We start from the raw sequence: 20529 nt of genomic DNA, 5'->3' as shown, positions 1-20529 counted from the left end.
CAAAAATCATAAGATGAATCATAATTGCAGGAACAGGGCTGGAACAGTTGAAGTGTCACCAAAATAAGCTCCAGCAAATATCCCTATGAATATGAATATACAGAATATTACAAAAACGACCTTGGAATTTGAGCTTATGCACACACACACACCTCAGTATCCCATAATGCTAATATATCTTACCTACCTTAACTGGATATTGGTGTGGATGTCTCTCATTCCTCTCTCCACTTTGACCTTTTTTTATACTGTGATTCTCAACTTGTGCTGGATATTTGTAGATATTTGAATGCAGCAACTTTCAACACCGCTGATTTATGAAATATTGGACTGTTTTCTTGTAAAAAAGAATAAACAGATTTGTTATATGACCTTCTGTTGTGTTCCCTGTGTCTGTCATGCATGCATTTGTCTCTGACTGGTATATCGAGGTGTAAGTGGTGACCTATGAACTCAATAAGACACACAACAACAAAAACTCTTCACGTCACACTCCTGTGAATTCTCCTCACACCCGCTGCGAGCGTGATTTATCATTTTTCACACGTGAACATGCTCGTCGGGCCACCTGCACGGTCCCATAAAACATTATTGCGGATAATTCATCACTCTTATCGCTCCCTGCTAAGCTGGTGGTTAGCTATTCCGTCCCAATACATCATCCATTCGCTTCCAATAAGTGAGAGGAGTCTATAATGTAGAAATAGACAGGGAGGAACAGCAGTTAAATGCTGGCACTCAGTGCTGTTTGCCATTCTGCACCAACACCGAGAGTTAGCGAGACTTAGTACCGGGCCTATTTGCATTTTAGCAGTTATTTAGCATGAAGTTTAGTTTTAAGTAATTAGCATTTTTGGCATTATTATTTCTAGGTATTTTTCTGTAGCAGTTCTATCATCTTCGTGGTGTTTTTGCGAGGTCATGGGGAGAGGCTGCCGAGTCAGCAAGCTGGGTGTCGTATGTGTGATCTTAGCCCTGGTCTCCGTGGCAACCATCGTCACGTTGTGGACTATTGCCCTGATAGGTGATGAGGGTGATGGTGATGATGTCACAGCTCCTTGGGACAGGTAGGAGATTGGTCTGAAGTGGAGTTTGACCGCTATGGGGTTTTTTTTAAGATACAATACTGATATTTTGGGATTGGAGATCCCAATAGCTGATGATTTCTGCTAGTTTTAGTTTCATATCTTAAAATTTGATGATTTTCTAGCCAAAAAATAAAATATTCATAATAATAATAATATTGTGTCTCACAGAATGTTATTCTTATCAGGGTGGAAAAGCCTCTGAAGCAGCATTTAGGGCATCATGGGACACTAAAACTCTCCACTAAAACACAGGCTATTGAAATAGTTGTAGGTGGGTCAGCAGCTCCTTGAAGCAGAGTGAGGCAGGTTTCACTGCAGGTTAATGGGCAATAAAACATAGCTGTGGTCAGGGAAGAACCTCCATCATATCAGAGGTAAACAACACTGACTGGACCAGGTCGGATTTTTAATAAAAGGGCAATATTGACAAACCAAAATATGATGTAATCCTAGTCTGAACCTCGGGTCTGCTAAAAGCTCATCTCTGATTTATCATTAGCATCATGCACTCTCCACCAAGACTACAAATGAGGCATCAGAGATTCGTCCAATAAATTGAATTAACATGTGAATCGATCTGTGAATTAAATTCATCATGAGTAATATTTCTCATTATTCATGAAAACACCATCAATATCATGATGACTGGAAGCATATGGTTAATCAGTGAGCTAGCCTTCATAATTTTTCATTCATTATAACATAGCACAAGTCATGCCTATTCAAAATAAATCACTGTTACATGAAGTGATAGTGGATGATGATAACACTCCTGTAAATGTGAATAAATAATTTACCTACACATTTTATGGATTATTGGAATAAAGCAATTCTAAATTAACGAAGTAATGAGATTATGTTACTAAATTTAAATAATCTAGTGGTTACATTCCTGATTTTGAGAAAGTATAATTAGTAATTTGTTACAGATGCCATTTTGAAAATAAATAGAAAACGTATAAAATATTGTCTTTATCTATTTATTGATTGGCTTGTTTTCCCCAGCTACCGTCTGCCTACCACGTTGGTCCCTGACCAGTACAATGTGACCCTGTGGCCCCGCCTCACCCCCGACCCCCCCACCGGCCTCTACATCTTCACCGGTGAGGAGGCCTCACACTGGTTTTATGCACTGCTTGCATAAAGGACGAATAAGTGTTTGCTCACCTGAAATAGTTCCCAAAAATAAACCTGGCTACATCAGATTGAATTAATGATATATATATTTTATTTAGGAATCTACAGGTCATATAAAACCACTAACAACACAAGTCAATCTTACTTCAGGCAATGCTAGGTGTCTACTATCACTCAAGATAATCATGTGTGCTAAAGTGTTATCATGGAGCTAATCTCGCATAGTCATGCCGTCTCAAACTCATGGAGGTCTGGAGAAATTCTCGTCAGAAAATGTTGGATACGAGACCTTGTAGAACCAGAAGAAACGGCACCTCTGGTTTGCTTTTCTGTCAATTTCCCTTTTTTTGTGTAGCTATGCTAACAATAAAAATGGATGAAAACTCTGACTTCAGACTTACTTCAGTTTTGTCATATGCTCAGTGTATGCTAAAGTGTTAGCATAGAGTCTACTCACATAAAGTGTTAGCATAGAGCCTACTATCTCACATAGTGTCGCTAAAGTGTTAGCATGCAGCCTACTATCTCACATAGTGTCGCTAAAGTGTTAGCATGCAGCCTACTATCTCACATAGTGTCGCTAAAGTGTTAGCATGGAGCCTACTATCTCACATAGTGTCGCTAAAGTGTTAGCATGGAGTCTACTATCTCACATAGTGTCGCTAAAGTGTTAGCATGGAGCCTACTATCTCACATAGTGTCGCTAAAGTGTTAGCATGGAGCCTACTATCTCACATAGTGTCGCTAAAGTGTTAGCATGGAGCCTACTATCTCACATAGTGTCGCTAAAGTGTTAGCATGGAGTCTACTATCTCACATAGTGTCGCTAAAGTGTTAGCATGGAGCCTACTATCTCACATAGTGTCGCTAAAGTGTTAGCATGGAGCCTACTATCTCACATAGTGTCGCTAAAGTGTTAGCATGGAGCCTGCTATCACTCAACATAGTGTATGCTACAGTGTTAGCATGGAATGTGTTCTCATCAGTTGAACATGACAACGTTTTTCTTTAAGTCACTGCTCCTCTGTTGACCTCTCCACATGCCCAGCAGAGTCCAGCATGGAATCCTTATTCCTCTACTTTCATATTTATTGTTAGCATTAGCCTGATCATTAGCATTAATAGTCCTACTATTTCCATCCACCAGGGTATTCCACTGTAGATTTTAAGTGTGTGGAAGAAACAGATCTCATCCTCATCCACTCCAACAAGCTCAACTACACCAGCCTGGACAACACACACCTGGCCACACTCACCGCTACAGGTAGAGTCCTACACACAAAAAAAGAAAATAACTATATTTTATATTTATTTCCAATTGATGGTTGTGGACAAGGACAGCGTCTACCATCCTTTGGTCATTCACTTAAAACCGGTTTTGCAAAAGAGAAAGAAAAGAAAAGACATGGCAAGGAAAACAAGAATCAAACCAATTCTCTTTCTGTCTTCTCTCACATTTCTTGGAAGCCTTGAAATTTTAGGTACAGCACTTATTTCTTTTTTTTTTCCTGTCCCTTTCCCTTTTCATTTTCTTTCCCCCTTTCTTCCCCAGGCGGTGTGCTTGCTCCCGGTATTAAGTCTTCCCAGCTGCAGACGAAGACTCAGTATCTGGTTCTGCAACTGAATGGTAAATTAACCAAAGGACAGAAGTACCAGCTATATACTGAATTCACTGGAGAACTAGCCGACGACTTAGCGGGCTTTTACAGGAGCGAATATGAAGAAGACGGAGTCCAAAAGTAAGTTCTCTGAGTTTTCTCTCATTCTTTGTTTTCTTCCCTCACTTGAAATCAGGAAGTAGTTTCAGTGAGACTTATTAGCCCATAAATATGATTTTTATACCTCATAAATTCAGTACCCTATTCTGTAAAAGAGTCAGTGAGCAAACAGCTGTGTTGATGGATATGATGTTTTTTTCATCTGCAGGGTTGTTGCCACCACTCAGATGCATCCGACTCATGCCAGGAAGACCTTCCCCTGTTTTGACGAGCCGGCGATGAAAGCTGTTTTCCACATCACTCTCATCCACTCCCCTGGAACTGTGGCCCTGTCCAACGGCATGGAGAGAGGTCAGTGCAGTGTGGGCTTAAAAAAGATATGCAAATACAGTACAAAGACTAGGCATGCAGCAGTTAATTACTGTAGGTTCACTATTAACTGAGCTTTCAAGCTTTGTCCATATCCAACCATAAGAATTTCAGAGACTACAGTATGTATTCATGGTATTCTGTCACATCACCACACGGTCATCTTGGTAGGAAAATAACAGGTGACTATTATAAATTAACAGGTGATTATAGCGGTGTATGGTAAAGCACCATAGTGGTAGGAAATGCATGTGGTATCGTGGGAATATATATATGAATATCCATGGTGTTCCATGCTGTATCTTTTAGCCGGCCAAATCTTTTCACTCTTGTGCCTGCTTGCAACACCATGCAAACTAGTTAGACCACTTATTTGAAAATGGCAGAGGAAAATAGCAGTGATATTGCATAAATAGAAAAGTGTCTTAGCATCAAAATCATCATTATAGGCATCTTAAAAAAAATAAAAAATCACACATTTCTGACGTTATCTATACAGAGTGACATATTTTGTGATCATTAAATGTCAGAATACAGTCCAAATATGATAAATACTGCTGTTTCAGGACAGTTTTGCACTCTGAAATAATGCAGATGTATTGAGCAGTCTCCTTTCAAAGTGCTGCACTGTGTGACAAAATTACTGACAATAGATTAGATTAGATGAAACTTTAATGATCCATCTGGGGAAATTGGGTTGTTGCAGAAGCAAATAAAGGGAAGGCTCGAAATGCTTAATAATTAAGCTGATGCTTATTAAAGCCCGTCAGCCAAATTCAGAAACCATAATGGTTTCCAAACAATTAAATTACCAACAATACTGCAGCATAACGAGAGCATCAACAAGTTACCAGTCAAATACAAGGTGATAAAAATGAGTTCTTCAGTTTCATCTTAAAAGAGGATAGAGAGTTTGCTGGAGTAATTGTATTACCTCAGGCAGGTTCACTGGTTTATTCATAGTTCTTAGTTCTAGCTCGGTAAAAGCCTGGATGCTGGATTATGAAGGCAATTTGCAGGCAAGAAAGAGATTTAGGGTAAAACTACAGACAGCTACGCTAGTCAATATGAGATGAAATAAACGCAACAACCTTCTCCATGTCAGAAATGGTTAGAAATGACCTAATATTAGAGAAACATTTCTTAACTTGTCGAGACAAGACTGAACAATTATTTGGCCAGGTTATGATGAATCTTTTGGGCCATATATAACAACCGCAATATTAAGTTGAAGAAAGTTTGTGAGACATATCATCATTTGATGCTAGACAATCTCTCAGAACAATTCACACTATTCATATCACTGGGTTTTACAGGCAAATACAGCTGTGTGTCATCAGCATAGCACAGAAGAGAAATATGATGTCTAGAATTATACCAAGTGGGAGCATATAGAAACCAAACAAAATGGGACCCAGGAGGGAACCTTGAGGTACTCCACAGCTAAAATGTGCTGAGCAGGATATTAAACTACATGCCTGTCTGAGAAATACAGATAGAGAAAAAAAACAACGAACAGCATCTGCAATCCCCCAAAAATCTCTGAGGTGATCATTCATTTGAAAATCATTTGTAAACTCTGTACTGACAAGGATATATACTATACAAAATAATAGTATTCTATCACTTTAAGTTCCTTCACTGTCTATAATCCATCCAAGTGTGTTTGCTCTTTTCCCAGAGATTGTTAACACCAGTATTAATGGGGTAGCTGTGACACAGACCAGGTTTGAGCCCACCAAGAGGATGTCTTCCTATTTACTGGCCCTCATTGTCTCCGACTACATGCACCTCAGAGCTGAACAAGGAGACACACTGGTAACTGACAGCAACATTTCACTGTGTTTCATTTCATTTCATTTATTTGACAGCACATCGGAAGAGGAAAATGTGTGTTTTCATCTGTAGTCCCTGGACAGTTAAAAGCTACAAATACATAATAGAGAACATAAAACATAGTATAGTTAGTATAGTATAGTTAATAGTGTTGATACAGTTTATCATTGATATTATATACAGTATACCTTATCAAGACATGGCTAGTAGTATTTTTTTTCTGACATGAGATTGACATGCTCTCAGAGAAAAAGGTGTGTTAACTGGATAGTGTCTCTTTTCATGGCTGTTAGAGTAATTTTATTAGATCGTAGCTCTAAAATGTTTACATTCTGTAGACAGCAGAGACAGCCACATAGTTTTAACCTTTACAGTATATAACCAGACAAGTCAATTAAAGCAAATTCATATTTTATGACAGCCTGGCATGAGACAAAAGATGGAGAATTGGTCCCTTGATGGAGAATTGGAGCAAATGAAAAGAAAAACAAACAAACAGGGAGACAAGAGGACGAGACTATGCAGAAAGCAACAAAAAACACAATAAAAACAGTCGTGTTTGGAGAAGACAGTAAAGTAGCACAGGAATAACAGACACACATAAGGACAATGTAACAAATACCATCAGCAACAACAAAGACGCCACTAAAAGCAATTAAAACATGCTGAGAGAGAGGTTAGTTAGTGAAGGTAATGTACTGTGATGTAATAAGTTAAATGGATGTTTAGATTTGGTTCACTGACAAATGTGCGGTTTACTACAAAGTGTCTACTTAACTTTTTGTCACTTGGGCCGGTCCCTTTTTAAAAAGCAGCTACATCCCCAGTGATAAACGCTACAGTTTTATATCTTTTTGAAGTGTTTCTACATGATAATAGCTGCACATAAGAGATTGCTATTGTGCAGATCCGTATCTGGGCTCGCAGGAAGGCCATTGAGGCGGGACAGGGACACTACGCCCTCAACCTGACTGGACCCATACTGGACTTTTTTCAGCAGTACTACAACACCTCCTACCCTCTGTCCAAGTCAGGTGAGGCCATCTGAGGAGAAACGCTGCTCAGCTGAAGCCGAATGTGCAGTTATTCGCACGGCGCGCTGCCGTGCGTGAAATTGTTTGCACCTCGTTTTCCTTCCGCCTGTGAACACAGCACCCATTGTTTTCGGTGGCTGGCCGTTTCACACCCACCGCTCACGCTCTATTCCAGCCTGTTCAGTCAGTGGTTGTGGTGGAATAGGCTTTTTATTCTTGAATTATACCCTTTTTTTCTAGAGATTGAACAAATGTGAGGTTGCTTACTGTAGTTCACACAACTGGATTGATGCCCTGTGAAAACCAGAAGTGAAAGCAGTAAGATGTCTCCATGCCACAGTAAGCAGTTTAATATGGGAGTGAGCCAGGCATCTTAACCTGGTTTCTCATAATCAGAGAATGAGCTTACCTGGTTATTCTGACCCAGTTGTAACGTTTACAGGCATCGACCCAAAGAAAAAAGGTCAGGTTGAAAACAGAATTCTCTGTACACATGAACATAGCTGCTGTCCATGCGTAAATAAGCAGGTTTCAGTCAGTCTGTGTATGTGTGTGTGTGTATGTGTGTAAGTGTGTGTGTGTGTGTGTGTGTGTGTGAGCGTGATTGGGGGTGTTTGCTGGGATGGGGGTCTTGGGAGGCCTGGTTGAGGAGGGTGATTACAGCTGTGTCACAACTGTAACCACCGCATCCTAATTAATGTAATAAACCATTAACATAGTAACAATTTGCAGCTAATAGTGTAATAATCCTGTTAACATAATAAATGCCCCATTAATGCAATAAAAGTCACTGACCAATCATGTTTGAACTTTATTCCTGTTAGAAGTAATATTCATTACCTTATTTGTTTTATTATATGACCAAGAAAGTTTAAAGTTTCAGTTTTCAAAAATGTAATAACTGGACTGATAATCTAATAACAATCAAAATTCAATACACAACTGTCATTCATTCACAAATGTGGCTAAAACCTAATTAACTATTAACTAATTAACTAATAAGATATATGAATATGTATGGCAGAGAGAGGTGTTTGGTGATCACTGTAATTGGTTTACATCTGAAAAATATCAACCTTCCTATTAATGTAATAAAACCAATAATGTAATAGTGACTATTTTAACAGGAAAAAAGTAATTACATTAATGGTAGGTCATTTTTATGACATTAGTGGGAATTTCATTACATAAACAGGATTATTACACTCTTGTGTTATTAGGTTAATGGTTTATTACATTGATAGGAAGTTATTACATGAACAGTAACACATCTTCAACCAGAGAGGAAGATCTAACCTCAGCTTCTAGTCCTACCATCTCTCTTAACTCGCTCTAAGCTTATTATCTGCCTCACAGATCAAATAGCTCTGCCTGACTTCTATTTCGGGGCGATGGAGAACTGGGGTCTGGTGACGTACAGAGAGACCAACCTGCTCTACGACCCTGTGACCTCCTCCAACAGAAACAGAGAGACCACCGCCACCATCATCGCTCACGAGCTGGCCCACATGGTGAGCTGCTATCTATCCATCTATCTATGACTGATCAGTTGATTGATTGACTGATTGATCGATGCCGTTGCTTCCTCCTGACCAGTGGTTTGGTAACCTGGTGACTCTGAGCTGGTGGAATGAGGTTTGGCTGAATGAGGGCTTTGCCTCCTATGTCTCCTACCTGGGAGCAGACTACGCCGAGCCTACATGGAACGTGGTGAGGACTCTATCCAACTGTACATAACTGCATAATTATGTATTTCTGTCTAAAAAAGACTTGCTTTTGAAGTCGATGCCTATCCTTTTCCCAGCTTTCCAGATACAGTATATCTCCATAACTAACCACCAGAGTCGTGTATTTCCCTCTCTGTCTTGTCCACTCCAGAAAGACTTGATAGTACTAGACGACGTCCACAGGGTGTTTGCCGTCGATGCCCTGGCCTCCTCTCACCCGCTGTCTTCTAAGGAGGACAGCATCACTCTGCCGGACCAGATCATTGAGCAGTTTGATGCCATCTCATACAGCAAGGTACACAGAACTGGATGTACAAGAGATCACATGGTGAAGCAGCTCGAGTCTGAAGCTTAAAGGGGCACTAAGTAATCCATGAGCTTTATCGGCCTCTATTGGCGACCAGTGGGAATTACAACAACACTGATAGAACTTTTCTCCTCCTACACAAGTCTCTGGTACAGTTAATCTCTTGCTTCCCTCTGTCTGTGTGTCTCCCTCTGACTCCTCAGGGTGCAGCAGTGTTAAGGATGTTGTCAGATTTCCTCTCAGAGCCAGTCTTTGTCCAAGGACTCAGTGTATGTATTTATATATTTATGTATGTATTTGGGATGGGATAACATACAAAAATGTGACGTATCGTATCGTGGGGCAGAAAAATGAAGGGTGATATTAGCTCCATTTTATTCTGCTGTAGTAATCACAAATGAGACTCTTGACCATCACAATTTCACAAGCTCTCCATCCAAATTATATTATTTACACTTTGTAATGACATTTATAAATTGTTGTTTTGTCTGGTTGTTCAGTATGAAGTTAATTATGACAGTATGCTCAACTTGGATGTATTTTGCTCCAGAGATACCTCAATCACTTTGCCTACGGCAACACAGTAGGGTCAGACTTGTGGGCCAATCTGCAAAAGGTAGGATTTTTAATGAATTATTCACTCTTTTACAAGTCACCGATACCTGCTGGAAGATGTGTCTTTAGAAGAGCCTATATACTTTCTGTTACCTTTGTCGATAGGCAGTGGAAGCCAACGGTGTGTCCCTCCCTCGTGGAGTTCATGACATCATGAACCGCTGGGTGCTGCAGATGGGCTTCCCTGTGGTTACCATAGATACCGCCACGGGAACCGTATCCCAGAAGCACTTTCTGCTGGACCCAGAGTCCAATGTTACGGTCAAATCGCCCTACAAGTACGTAACATGGCTGCTTCACTGCAAAATATCTTTGGGGATTTTTTCTTTCTTTGAAAGAAGTGGCAACATCTTGAAATAAGGCTTACCTCCTTCCTTCCTTCCTTCCTTCCTTCCTTCCTTCCTTCCTTCCTTCCTTCCTTCTTCACACACCTCATTCATGAATCAGCCATGAATTCATGTTTAATCCATCATTTTTTCCCCCTTAGTTATGAGTGGCTGATCCCTGTCAGATGGATGAAGTCAGGTGAGGTCCAAGGAGATTCCTGGTGGCTGATGGAGAAGACAGGTACGGAATAACATGGATAGCTCCAGTACCTCAACATACAGTATACTGCTGTAGTTCTCAGTCTGGAGGTGTGTACTGAGAAGAAAAACTCCCCAACCATTGAAATTTCATGACATCCAATTAGGCTTGAACCATGGCAGAACCCTTATTGGTGCTTTGGCAAAACCTTTTAAGGTTCTGCATGCTCAAATAGTTCTACACAGGACATTTGCGGTGCTGTAAAGAGCAATACAGCAATAGCATGGAAAAAAAGAGGCAAGACGCTGAGGAGGCAATCAAAATAGGGAAGGGAGCCACCAGTGATGCGAAAATATCAATATTTATTGGGTACCTGAAGACATATGTGGAGTCCCAATTATGCAAAAGCATGAAATAATAATGAGATTGGCTTTGAAGGGCTACACAGATACAGACACACAGACAATGACTTCTTCAGGGGGTTTGAAAGGGTTTCATAATTTCAAGGGTAGCCGAATTTTCTCAATCCATGGAGGAACATGTAACCCTTCAGTTAAATTAAAACATGAAAACCTGAAAAATTGGAGTCACGAGGTTCACATGACGACAGCAATATAAGAGAATACTTTATATAGCCATCCAGGTTCTTGTGGGGTACAGCTAACTATTTTGTGCTGCTGCAAGTTTCTCTTTCAGATGTTCCAAAAATATCAGTATTTTACCATTTTCCAGTCTGTTGATAGTGCAGTCAACCAAAAATAGCTAACATCATGAATGGCTGACAAAAATGCAAACTAGATGCTGAGATTCGGCTCTGCAGTAAAAATGTGTAATTGCGATGGGAATTTCTGAGCGAAGATGAATATGTATGAGTCTGTCTGCTGCTTAGTGTTGCCTCTCTGTATGTATCCATACAGAATAAATACAACTCAGGGGTAATGATCAACATGTTACATAACTAGTTACATTGGTTTCTATGCGGTTTCTTTGAGTCTTGCATGTTCACTCTTCATCTTTTAATCCCCCTTTCTTTCATTCGGTATTTCTCTCTCTCTCCCTCTGTCTTTCTCTGTCAGCGGTAAACCTGGAGATGAGGAGCGGTGGTGAGTGGGTTCTGGCCAACGTCAATGTGACTGGTTATTACCGGGTCAACTACGACCTGGGAAACTGGGAGAGACTCCTCGCACAACTTAATACAGAGCACCAGGTACACAGACAATACTTCAGATCACTTTCTTTCTTTCTTATATTATATTGAATTGAATTGTCTGTATCTACTGCTCTCCAAAAGCATTTCATATCCTGTTTGACACACAAACGTGTTTTGCAGGTTATACCACTGATCAACAGGGCCCAACTTGTGGATGATGCTTTCAATCTGGCCAGGTAGGTCAGTTTAGACTCGAGTACCATGATTGGACTTGAGTCAGACTCAGGTCACAGTTTGAATTACTTGAGACTTGACTTGATGCATGAAGAGAAGACTTGAGACTTGACTTGACGGGTTCTGGTGACTTGGGACTTGACTCTGACTTGAAAAGGTTTCTAAAGTCTTGACTTGAGATCTTGTGTTTGTGTAAAAATTGTGTAAATAGAAATCAAACTCATGATGCTTTTACCAAGTTTTTATCCTATGAAAACCATATTGCATTGAAAAGTCCTAGATATTTAGTTTTCTTTAAGATATTAAATTGATACTGGACTCATGATTTGTTCTGACTTGACTTGGTGTTTTTTAGACTAGGATTTAGACTTGAGACCTGACATTAATGACATAGACTTGACTTGAGACTTGTGCCTCAAGACTTGACACTGACTTGGGACTAGAGCAAAGTTGACTTGGTCACACTTCTGACTAATACTAATACTAATACAAATACGCTGCTTTCACTAACAGTAGAGTACGGAGAAAGGAGAATACAGTAAACACTATTTCTTGAGGTAATTGTACTTCCCTCTGCAGGGAGGAGCTAATCCCCACTGTGTTAGGTGTCAGAACTGCTTCAGCTGAGTAATTAAAGACACCAGCAGGGAACTTTTTCAGTCCCTCCAAACTTAGTGAATGTAGCTTTGCCCTGAGACTTGGTGTGAAACCAAAATGACATGAAAACACAGTGGTACTCTTGCCATATGGTGACTAATTAGAAACAGACCTATTTTCGGTCCTGATCCCTATAGTCCAAGAAACACTGGAACACAGTATCAACTTTATCTCTATGATGAAATCCCCTTTTCCTGTGCAGACTGTGAAACATCATGAAATATACTATGAACTGAACCAAACAATTAAAAAATACCCGCAGTATTTTATTTTATCTTTACAGAGGTGTGACCAAGTCAACTTTGCTGGAGTCCCAAGTCAGTCTCAAGTCTTGAGGCACAAGTCTCAAGTCAAGTCTCAAGTCTAAATGTAGATTACCAAGTCAGTCAGAACAAATCAAGAGTCCAGTATCAATTTAATATCTTAAAGAAAACTAAATATCTAGGACTTTTCAATGCAATATGGTTTTAATAGGATAAAAACTTGGTAAGAGCATCATGAGTTTGATTTCTATAATCAGTTTCAACTTCAATAAATTCAATCATTCCATACAAATTCAGAAAACAGAATTTAAATTCAGTCGTCTGCTGGAACAAATCTCATCACTTTCAATCTGAGTCATTTACACAAACACAAGATCTCAAGTCAAGACTTTAGAAACCTTTTCAAGTCATCAAAGTACAAGTCAGAGTCAAGTCCCAAGTCCCCAGAACCCAAGTCAAGTCAAGTCTCAAGTCTTCTCTTCATGCATCAAGTCAAGTCTCAAGCAATTAAAATTGTGACTCGAGTCCAAGTCATGTGACTCGAGTCCCCACCTCTATCTTTATATTAATAATAAGTAGCATTAGATGGTGTAAACCATGTGGCTGTCCTCCTGTCTGCAGGGCCAAGCTGCTCCACACCTCTCTCGCCCTGAGGACCACCAGCTACCTGTCTGGGGAGACGGACTACATGCCCTGGCAGTCTGCACTGGACAACATGCACTATTACTACCTCATGTTGGACCGGACTGAAGTCTATCAGCCTATGCAGGTACAGTATCTGTGTGTGTGTGTGTGTGTGTGTGTGTGTGTGTGTGTGAGAGAGAGTTTGGGACTCAACAAGACTAAACTGCTTAAATAAAATACAGTAATATAAAATCAAATTCTTCCAGGACTACATGAAGAAGCTTGTGACTCCTCTCTTCCTGTACTTCAAGAACATGACATCAGACTGGTCTCATGTTCCAGACAGACACACTGACCAGTGAGTGTGCTGTGTACCTGCCTGGACACACACTGCAATACACACTACATACAAGAGCTGACACAAACAATAGGCAACAGAGACCTAGAGCTTAGAGAAGCCAGCTGGGGGGTCAAAAGGTCAGAGGTTCAAATGATCTGCCTGTAAAGAAATTTTATAGATGAGGTGAAAAATAATGCATGGGACTAGTATTATGTAAGTATCTAGTATCTAGTATCATGCAATTAATGCTTTACCCCCCAACCTCTGCGTGTCGTGAAACGCATTTGCAACTGGATTATAAAATTCGCTGAAATCTCCAGCTCCCCAGATACCACTGTATAAGGTCAAGATATTAAAATTCATCACTTTCTGATGTAGAAAAACAAAATTTGACTTTAATGCTGAAAATGTATTCAAAACCTTCTGCTGTAGATTCTCAATCTCAATTTTTCATGACAGTAGGAAAACAGAAATTGTGTCTAGAGGAAGAAAAAGAAATTGCGCGCCAAAAACACATTACTGTGAAATGACTGAGAGTTCAGTTCACACAGAATTAGTATTATCAGTAAATACTTTGTTTCTGAGTCATTAAACTGGGATTTCCAAACCAGCAGATAACGGAGAGGGTTTGAATGGTTTCAGTGAAGCACGAGAAAAAGAACTGGTCAACACAGATCATGTTTCTCTCCCCTGCAGGTACAACCAGGTGAATGCTATTCGTATGGCCTGCAGCACTGGAGTAGCTGAATGCCAACATCTGACTACCACATGGTTCAAACAGTGGATGGACGATCCTCAACATAATGTGTTAGTACACAATCTATCTATCTATCTATCTATCTATCTATCTATCTATCCTTCCCTCTTTGAATGTACTCTTTTTACAATTAAATTCAGTTAATTGACCAGTCACCTGATCCTTCAGGATTCATCCCAACCTGCGTTCGACGGTGTATTGCAGCGCCATGGCAGCAGGTGGCGCTGCAGAGTGGGAGTTTGGCTGGTCCCAGTTCAAGAACGCTACCGTTGCCAGTGAGGCCAGCAAACTCATGTCCGCTCTGGCCTGCACCAACAACCAAGACCTGCTGAAGAGGTGTGTGAGATGAAGAAAGTCCTCCAAAGTGAGGACATTGTGGCAGGTCCTCCTCGCTAGTTTAGGATTAGGACTTTAGGTTTAGGTTAAAGAATGAGCGTAGTCCATGGAAGGTCCTCATCCTAAGTGTGTTTGTCTGATCATATCTGTATAGGCATGTACTGTATGTTGTCCTGTCTTCTCCGCTCTTCCAGGTATCTGTCTTACTCCTTACAGCCAGCTATGATCCGTAAGCAGGACGCCACCTCAGTCATCGTCTCTGTCGCCGGTAACAGAGAGGGACAGGACCTGGCCTGGGACTTTGTCAGGGAAAACTGGAACTACATGTTCACACAGTGAGTGTTATTCCAGAACTACATAGTACTAAATAACCATTTACAACTCCAAAAAAGTGCTTCAGTGTGGAGTTAGTCTTTAAAGCTAAGCCATAGCAGTGCTTGGAGTAGTTCTTTAACTTCTTTCAGATATGGGGTGGGCTCCTTCTCATTCGCCACTCTGATCAGCGGAGTCACCATGCGCTTCTCTACTCCAGCTGAACTCCAGCAGGTACGTACAGAGCTCGCTAAGATGAATTCATACCTTGCTGGTTTATAAATGTCAAGCTACTGTCTAACTGTTTTCCCATATGCGTAACGGCAGCTGGAGGAGTTTGAGAGGGAGAACAGCGCAGCGGGGTTCGGTTCGGCTGCTCTGGCTGTGCAGCAGGCCTTGGAGAAGACCACAGCTAACATCAACTGGTTACAGCAGAACAAGCAGGAGGTCCTGGACTGGTTTACCAGCCAGACTGTACGGCAGACTGACTGATGAGAGAGAGAGAGATAGATCTTGATGTTTGTACACCTGAATGATAAAAATCTGCCAACTGATTGAAGCTGTGCATTCAGTTTCCATCTATAAATTACAGGCATCTCAGGAATTTTAACACATATGAACAGCCTTTTCCCCCCTCTGTGGCCTTGTTGTAGGCTTTTAATCGGAATACCTGAACTGGATTAATAGATTTTTTTTCTAGGTTTTTCAACTCAAGTACAATGTTTACATATTCATGTAGATTTCTGCTTAAACACATTTCCAAGATCGAATATGATTGTTTCGATGTATGAGGTCCAGTTCTGAAAGAACAGACTAAAACTAAAAAATACAGTTAAATCTGCTGAACGTTTTACAGTAGATCTTACCTTGGCAAAAAATGAAAACGGTTATTCTATTGAGTTGAAGCTGAAATCCAAGTCGGCTGTATTTTTTCTGAAGGTGACTGGATGACTTTCATTGAACATGTGAGCTGTTGATTGATTCATGAACATGAACATTGATTCATGGCACATATAGGAAGACAAAACCTCACTAAAATATCATGTATGACGTTGTAATGTTTTCCTTACCAAACCTACAAGACACCCAGTGCATTAATGAATTCATTTTATTGGTTTCTTTTGTCACAGCCACGGAAACATACAGTAACCAAACAGAAATAAAACCAAACCGTAAAACATTTTGCACAGAATAAATCTCTCCTCCTCCACAAATCAAAAGACAATATCTTAACATACAAAATATAAAAACAAAGAACAAATTATGGCTTTTTATTTCTTTCTGTTTTACAGTGATGCCAGACACAGACGACAGGGCCGAATGAATAAATACATGAACTAATAAAAAAACACATTGTATTCATAAGCCATTTCACTGTTAATATCAGAGCCAAGGTAATAGATTAGAAACATCGACAAAGTCACAAAAATTACTATGAACACTTTTAAAGACGAGCTTACACTAATAGATTTTGACTCTTTAGCCCCTGTTTGGCAATCCAACACAGATTTTGATAATTGGAGTGAATAGTTTGCTTTTATACAAGAACAGATGATCTGTTTTTTTGCCCGTGTCTAAACAGATCTGTGACCTTTAATAACTATGAAAATCCAGCGGATGCAGTGAAATCACAAAGCTCTTCCCAAAATTTTGAGCATCCAATTTTGAAAGTTTGTGTGGGACGGCCGTTTTAGTGCGTAACCTGTTCACAAACATTTTAGTGCGAGTTTGCCCTATCAGTTTCTAGTGCGTTCAAGACAACCGGCAACTGCAAAGCTACACATCTAAAAGATAATGGAGGAGAGGATCTGGTGTCGACTGGGATATGGAAGGAAAATTCACACGGAGCAGAAGTTACGGAAACTTCCCAGTTACCTCTTTAGATCCACTCGTTCCTGACATTTAGGTAAGGCCTGACACTTTCCTTTCACATCTTTAAAATCATTTAATAAAAAATAATGACACAACATATAGGCAACATTGCAGTCAGTTAAGCCAGTTAATGCAATGAAAACGAAAGGAAACCTACATTGAAATAATCTTAACAAATCAATTATACCTCTATTGCCATTAACTTGTGTTAAAGGGACACCTTGACATTTTGAATTCTAGTCTGTTTTTTGTTAGCCTCATCATGAGGTGGGGAAAAAGTTTATGTATATGTACCTATTGTGTTAGCATACATTCCTCATTGAAAGCAGTGGTGCTAGTGGCACCCATTGCTTTTGAAGGCAAATGCTAACAATGCTAATCAAGCCATTTTTTGGAGTGGCTGAAGGACAAAGGTAGAAATGTTCGAACGAGTGACTGACCAAGAAAAATAATACGTAAAAAAATTCAAAATGTCAAAGCCTCTTAACATCTAATATTTTCTTCAGTGGGTGAATACAGTGCCATTGCATTTCGAATGTCATTTTGCTGTGTAGCGTTTTTGTCAACCGGCCAAAGAAGCTTCAGTCAGTGCAGCTGTTTGTTAGTTCCACAACAACAGAAAAACCATTGGCAACATCTAACATCTCGCTCTGCATTAGAAAACACTAGAGCCACGGGCAACCATTGAAGGCCCGTCTCCTCTGCCTGGAACAGTTGCCCGTGTGCCATCGCATTGCTTTCCCACACAAGACAGGAAACAGCTTATGCATCCAATGGAACTAAAGTGGTGACGCTGGCGGTTAGTTGGAAGCCAGACGAAGCGACGATCTAGCGAAGGGTTTCTTATCGTACGGTGAGATACACAGTAAACATCATCCGGGGACTGGGTTTCACAAAGACCATTTCAGCTCTAGCATTGCAGCCCGGGTTCACCCAAAGCAAAGCAGATGGACGGACAGCGGAGGAAGGTTCCGGTTGGAAGTTGGGTCCTTTCTTGTCTGGTCGGTGGCAGGAATAACGAGGATCCAAATGAAAACGAGTCTCTTTGGAAGACGCTGAACGAAGACAGGCTTGGTCCGAAGATCACAGAACTAAAGATTTTTCGATGAGCATTTCCAATTCAGATCGTTTTCCAATGGACATTTGGCTGCTACACATAAGATAGTTACCATAGAACTTCTTCTTACCAATCAGATGTCACAAAAAGATCAGAACTGTCCCAGGATAAATCCAGCTAACGATGCTTTTGGGAAACGGATGTTACTATCAAAGGGCTAAGACGAATATATTTTTTCTTTTTTAAGGAAACCGGTCCCCGATATTTGAAAACGACACGCCATGTTGAAGACACGTTGAAACATTACCCATAAGAGAGAACAACACACAGACATGCAGTCGGTCAGTCAGTCAGATACACAACCAGTCACAGCACACAAACAGCATGTGCACATCAATAATTCCCCCCACCCACCCACCCATCCTCCAAATGCAACAAAAGCATTTCCCAATACACCCGTCCCATAGATTATCCTCTTATATCTCTGTAATAAGCTTTCTTTAACAGACTTTAACATGAAACTTTACAAGAAAATTAAAAAAAAAAAGATCAGCCACAGGTAGGGACATGATTGAGAGTGCAGTTTTTGATTTTGAAACAGAGAAAGGATTTCAGAAACAAGAGAAGCAGGGGAAGAAAAGAAGGAACAATATATTTATATACACAGATAGGAAGACCCGACCAACTGTGATTGTCAATCTCCTCCACAAGATTATGACATTATCCATTTTAGGATGGGGACAACTGACAAATTAGAGGTAAGGAAACAATAATCCTAAGAGAGGAGATAGAAAGAGAGAGGTGGAACAGAAAAAGGGATAGAGATAAAGAAAAAAGACAGGATTGAATAGGGAACATAAGAGATGACAGACATAGAGATATGGGAAAAAGATATGTTTTGGATTCTGATAGGATATTCCAGAGAATGAAAATATCAGAGAATATTGAACAGATTGAATATAAGCAACATAAACAGACCCGACAGACAGACTCATCTATACATCTTTGCTTTCATCTGTTCTGTAAAAATACTCTAAAGCTGCGGTGCAGGCCAGCGTGAAGCGTTATCCTGAACTCAAACATATAGAGTAGCTACACAGGCTGTATTTACACAGGGACAGAAAACCACATTCAGACAAACTGGATCAATAAATATTACAAAAAAACAGCATTAAAAGAATTATCTGCAAATAGTATTTGACCCAGGTCAGTTTGTGGCACGGGTCTGAACTCTTTATGCCAGTCTACGTATGGGAAGATCTGACTCCGTAAGGTTTCTCCCTCTTCAGAAGATCAGTTCAGTGCCGCAAAGAGTTCTGAATCAGACTGATTTTGCCAGTGTAGAAGACTGTTTTGTACAACGGGGCCATTGTAGGTGAATTTTTCTTTACCGCAACCGGGGGGAGGGAGTAATATTCAGAGGAAAAACTCAGAGCGTCTGAGATTTAAGTCAGAAAATTATGAGAAAAAAACCCAACTCAGAAATGTGCAAGAAAAAAAACTCTGAATTTCTGAATCATAACCTACCAACTTCATTAATCTCACTATTTAGAGAAGTTAACTTGATGCCATTTTTGTTGCTACTCCTCACTGACATGTGGCATCATGTTCAGGGTGTCTGTGGTGTGGAGACTGAAGTCTTCCACTTGGTTGATCCTACATTTCTGAAAGTTTTTTCTTGGAATATTACCTCCCTCTCTAACAAAAATCACCTAATGGCCCTAATACACGGTTGTAGTTTTGTCTTTCAACTTAGGATGGTGGTAATACAAGACTGGATTCCAGCGGAGGGAAGACGATAGTCATAGAGAAAATACATCAGAAGGGAAGAGGGAGGGTTGGAGCTCAGACTACATACAGTATGGGATGGAGCGGGCGGTGGCCTTCAACTCAAGCCTCTCCATTACTTTTATGCTATAAGATCTTTGAAACTGCTTGGGAAACAGCACTGGAACAAAGCTATCGCAAGTTAGTTGTCTTGATACTTCAAGCTATCAAATAAATGCTATAGGGTTGTAAGTATCGATCCTGTCTGATGTTGAACTAACTTCAAACCAGAACAAGTAGACATTTGGAACAGTACAAGACAAAGGTCAAATCATCAGTAGTCATTGTTTGGCCACAGCTTTGATAAGAGAGCACTGCAAGTTTTTTAAGATGTTGAACAGTGGATTCCAAGTGTGTCTTTATAGATTCTTTGTCTCGTCTACGGATCAAACTTTCGTTAACAGTAAACATGTACAACTTGTTCACACACCTAAACCCAAGCCATCCTGAACAGAAAGACCATCCCTCCCTGTATGAAACCGTTGATGAAAGTGTTTCAAATAGATGAAAAAAAGTAGTGCTTGACTTTTTTTTTAATTTAATATTGCAAGTTCCCATTTGTGTGTCTGTTCAAGCGCCGGGTGAAGTCAAATCAACTGTGTCTCAAAGAAAGCTTCAAATATTTGAAACAGTTTCCAATATCAGCCCTGTACTTTTTGGCCTGGCTCTAACCTCTCCCCCCCCTCAGCATCCCTTCATTACCCCCTCCCCCCCTCCCCTCCCCCGCCCTGTCCCGTCCCGTGA

The 20529-nt window shown here is 40.3% G+C and overlaps 1 protein-coding gene across 1 annotated transcript; it reads left to right on the top strand.

Moving 5' to 3' along the window:
* Nucleotides 1-921: 921 nt before the first annotated feature.
* On the top strand, nucleotides 922-15521 carry LOC139927295 (aminopeptidase N-like). The gene is made up of 23 exons (XM_071919357.2): nucleotides 922-1067; nucleotides 2094-2191; nucleotides 3373-3489; nucleotides 3778-3964; nucleotides 4152-4294; nucleotides 5994-6130; nucleotides 7056-7182; nucleotides 8539-8693; nucleotides 8779-8892; nucleotides 9061-9204; nucleotides 9420-9485; nucleotides 9767-9832; nucleotides 9937-10109; nucleotides 10319-10398; nucleotides 11433-11563; nucleotides 11687-11742; nucleotides 13282-13429; nucleotides 13551-13642; nucleotides 14321-14431; nucleotides 14550-14717; nucleotides 14912-15052; nucleotides 15182-15263; nucleotides 15357-15521. Exons 1-23 carry the CDS (start codon nucleotides 922-924, stop codon nucleotides 15519-15521), a joined length of 2847 nt encoding a protein of 948 aa, XP_071775458.1.
* The last annotated feature ends 5008 nt before the right edge of the window (nucleotides 15522-20529 follow it).

The sequence above is a fragment of the Centroberyx gerrardi genome, chromosome 4 (genome assembly GCF_048128805.1).
Source record: "Centroberyx gerrardi isolate f3 chromosome 4, fCenGer3.hap1.cur.20231027, whole genome shotgun sequence".
Taxonomy (NCBI): domain Eukaryota; kingdom Metazoa; phylum Chordata; class Actinopteri; order Beryciformes; family Berycidae; genus Centroberyx; species Centroberyx gerrardi.
Note: the sequence above shows the minus strand (reverse complement) of the source record. Positions and strands in the feature narration are given on the sequence as shown.

Coding starts and splice junctions, on each gene's coding strand:
- LOC139927295 (XM_071919357.2), top strand. CDS start 922: ATGGGGAGAGGCTGCCGAGTCAGCAAGCTGGGTGTCGTATGTGTGATC. Junction 4,295..5,993: donor GTCCAACGGCATGGAGAGAG/GTCAGTGCAGTG, acceptor CTCTTTTCCCAG/AGATTGTTAACACCAGTATT. Junction 11,743..13,281: donor GATGCTTTCAATCTGGCCAG/GTAGGTCAGTTT, acceptor TCCTGTCTGCAG/GGCCAAGCTGCTCCACACCT.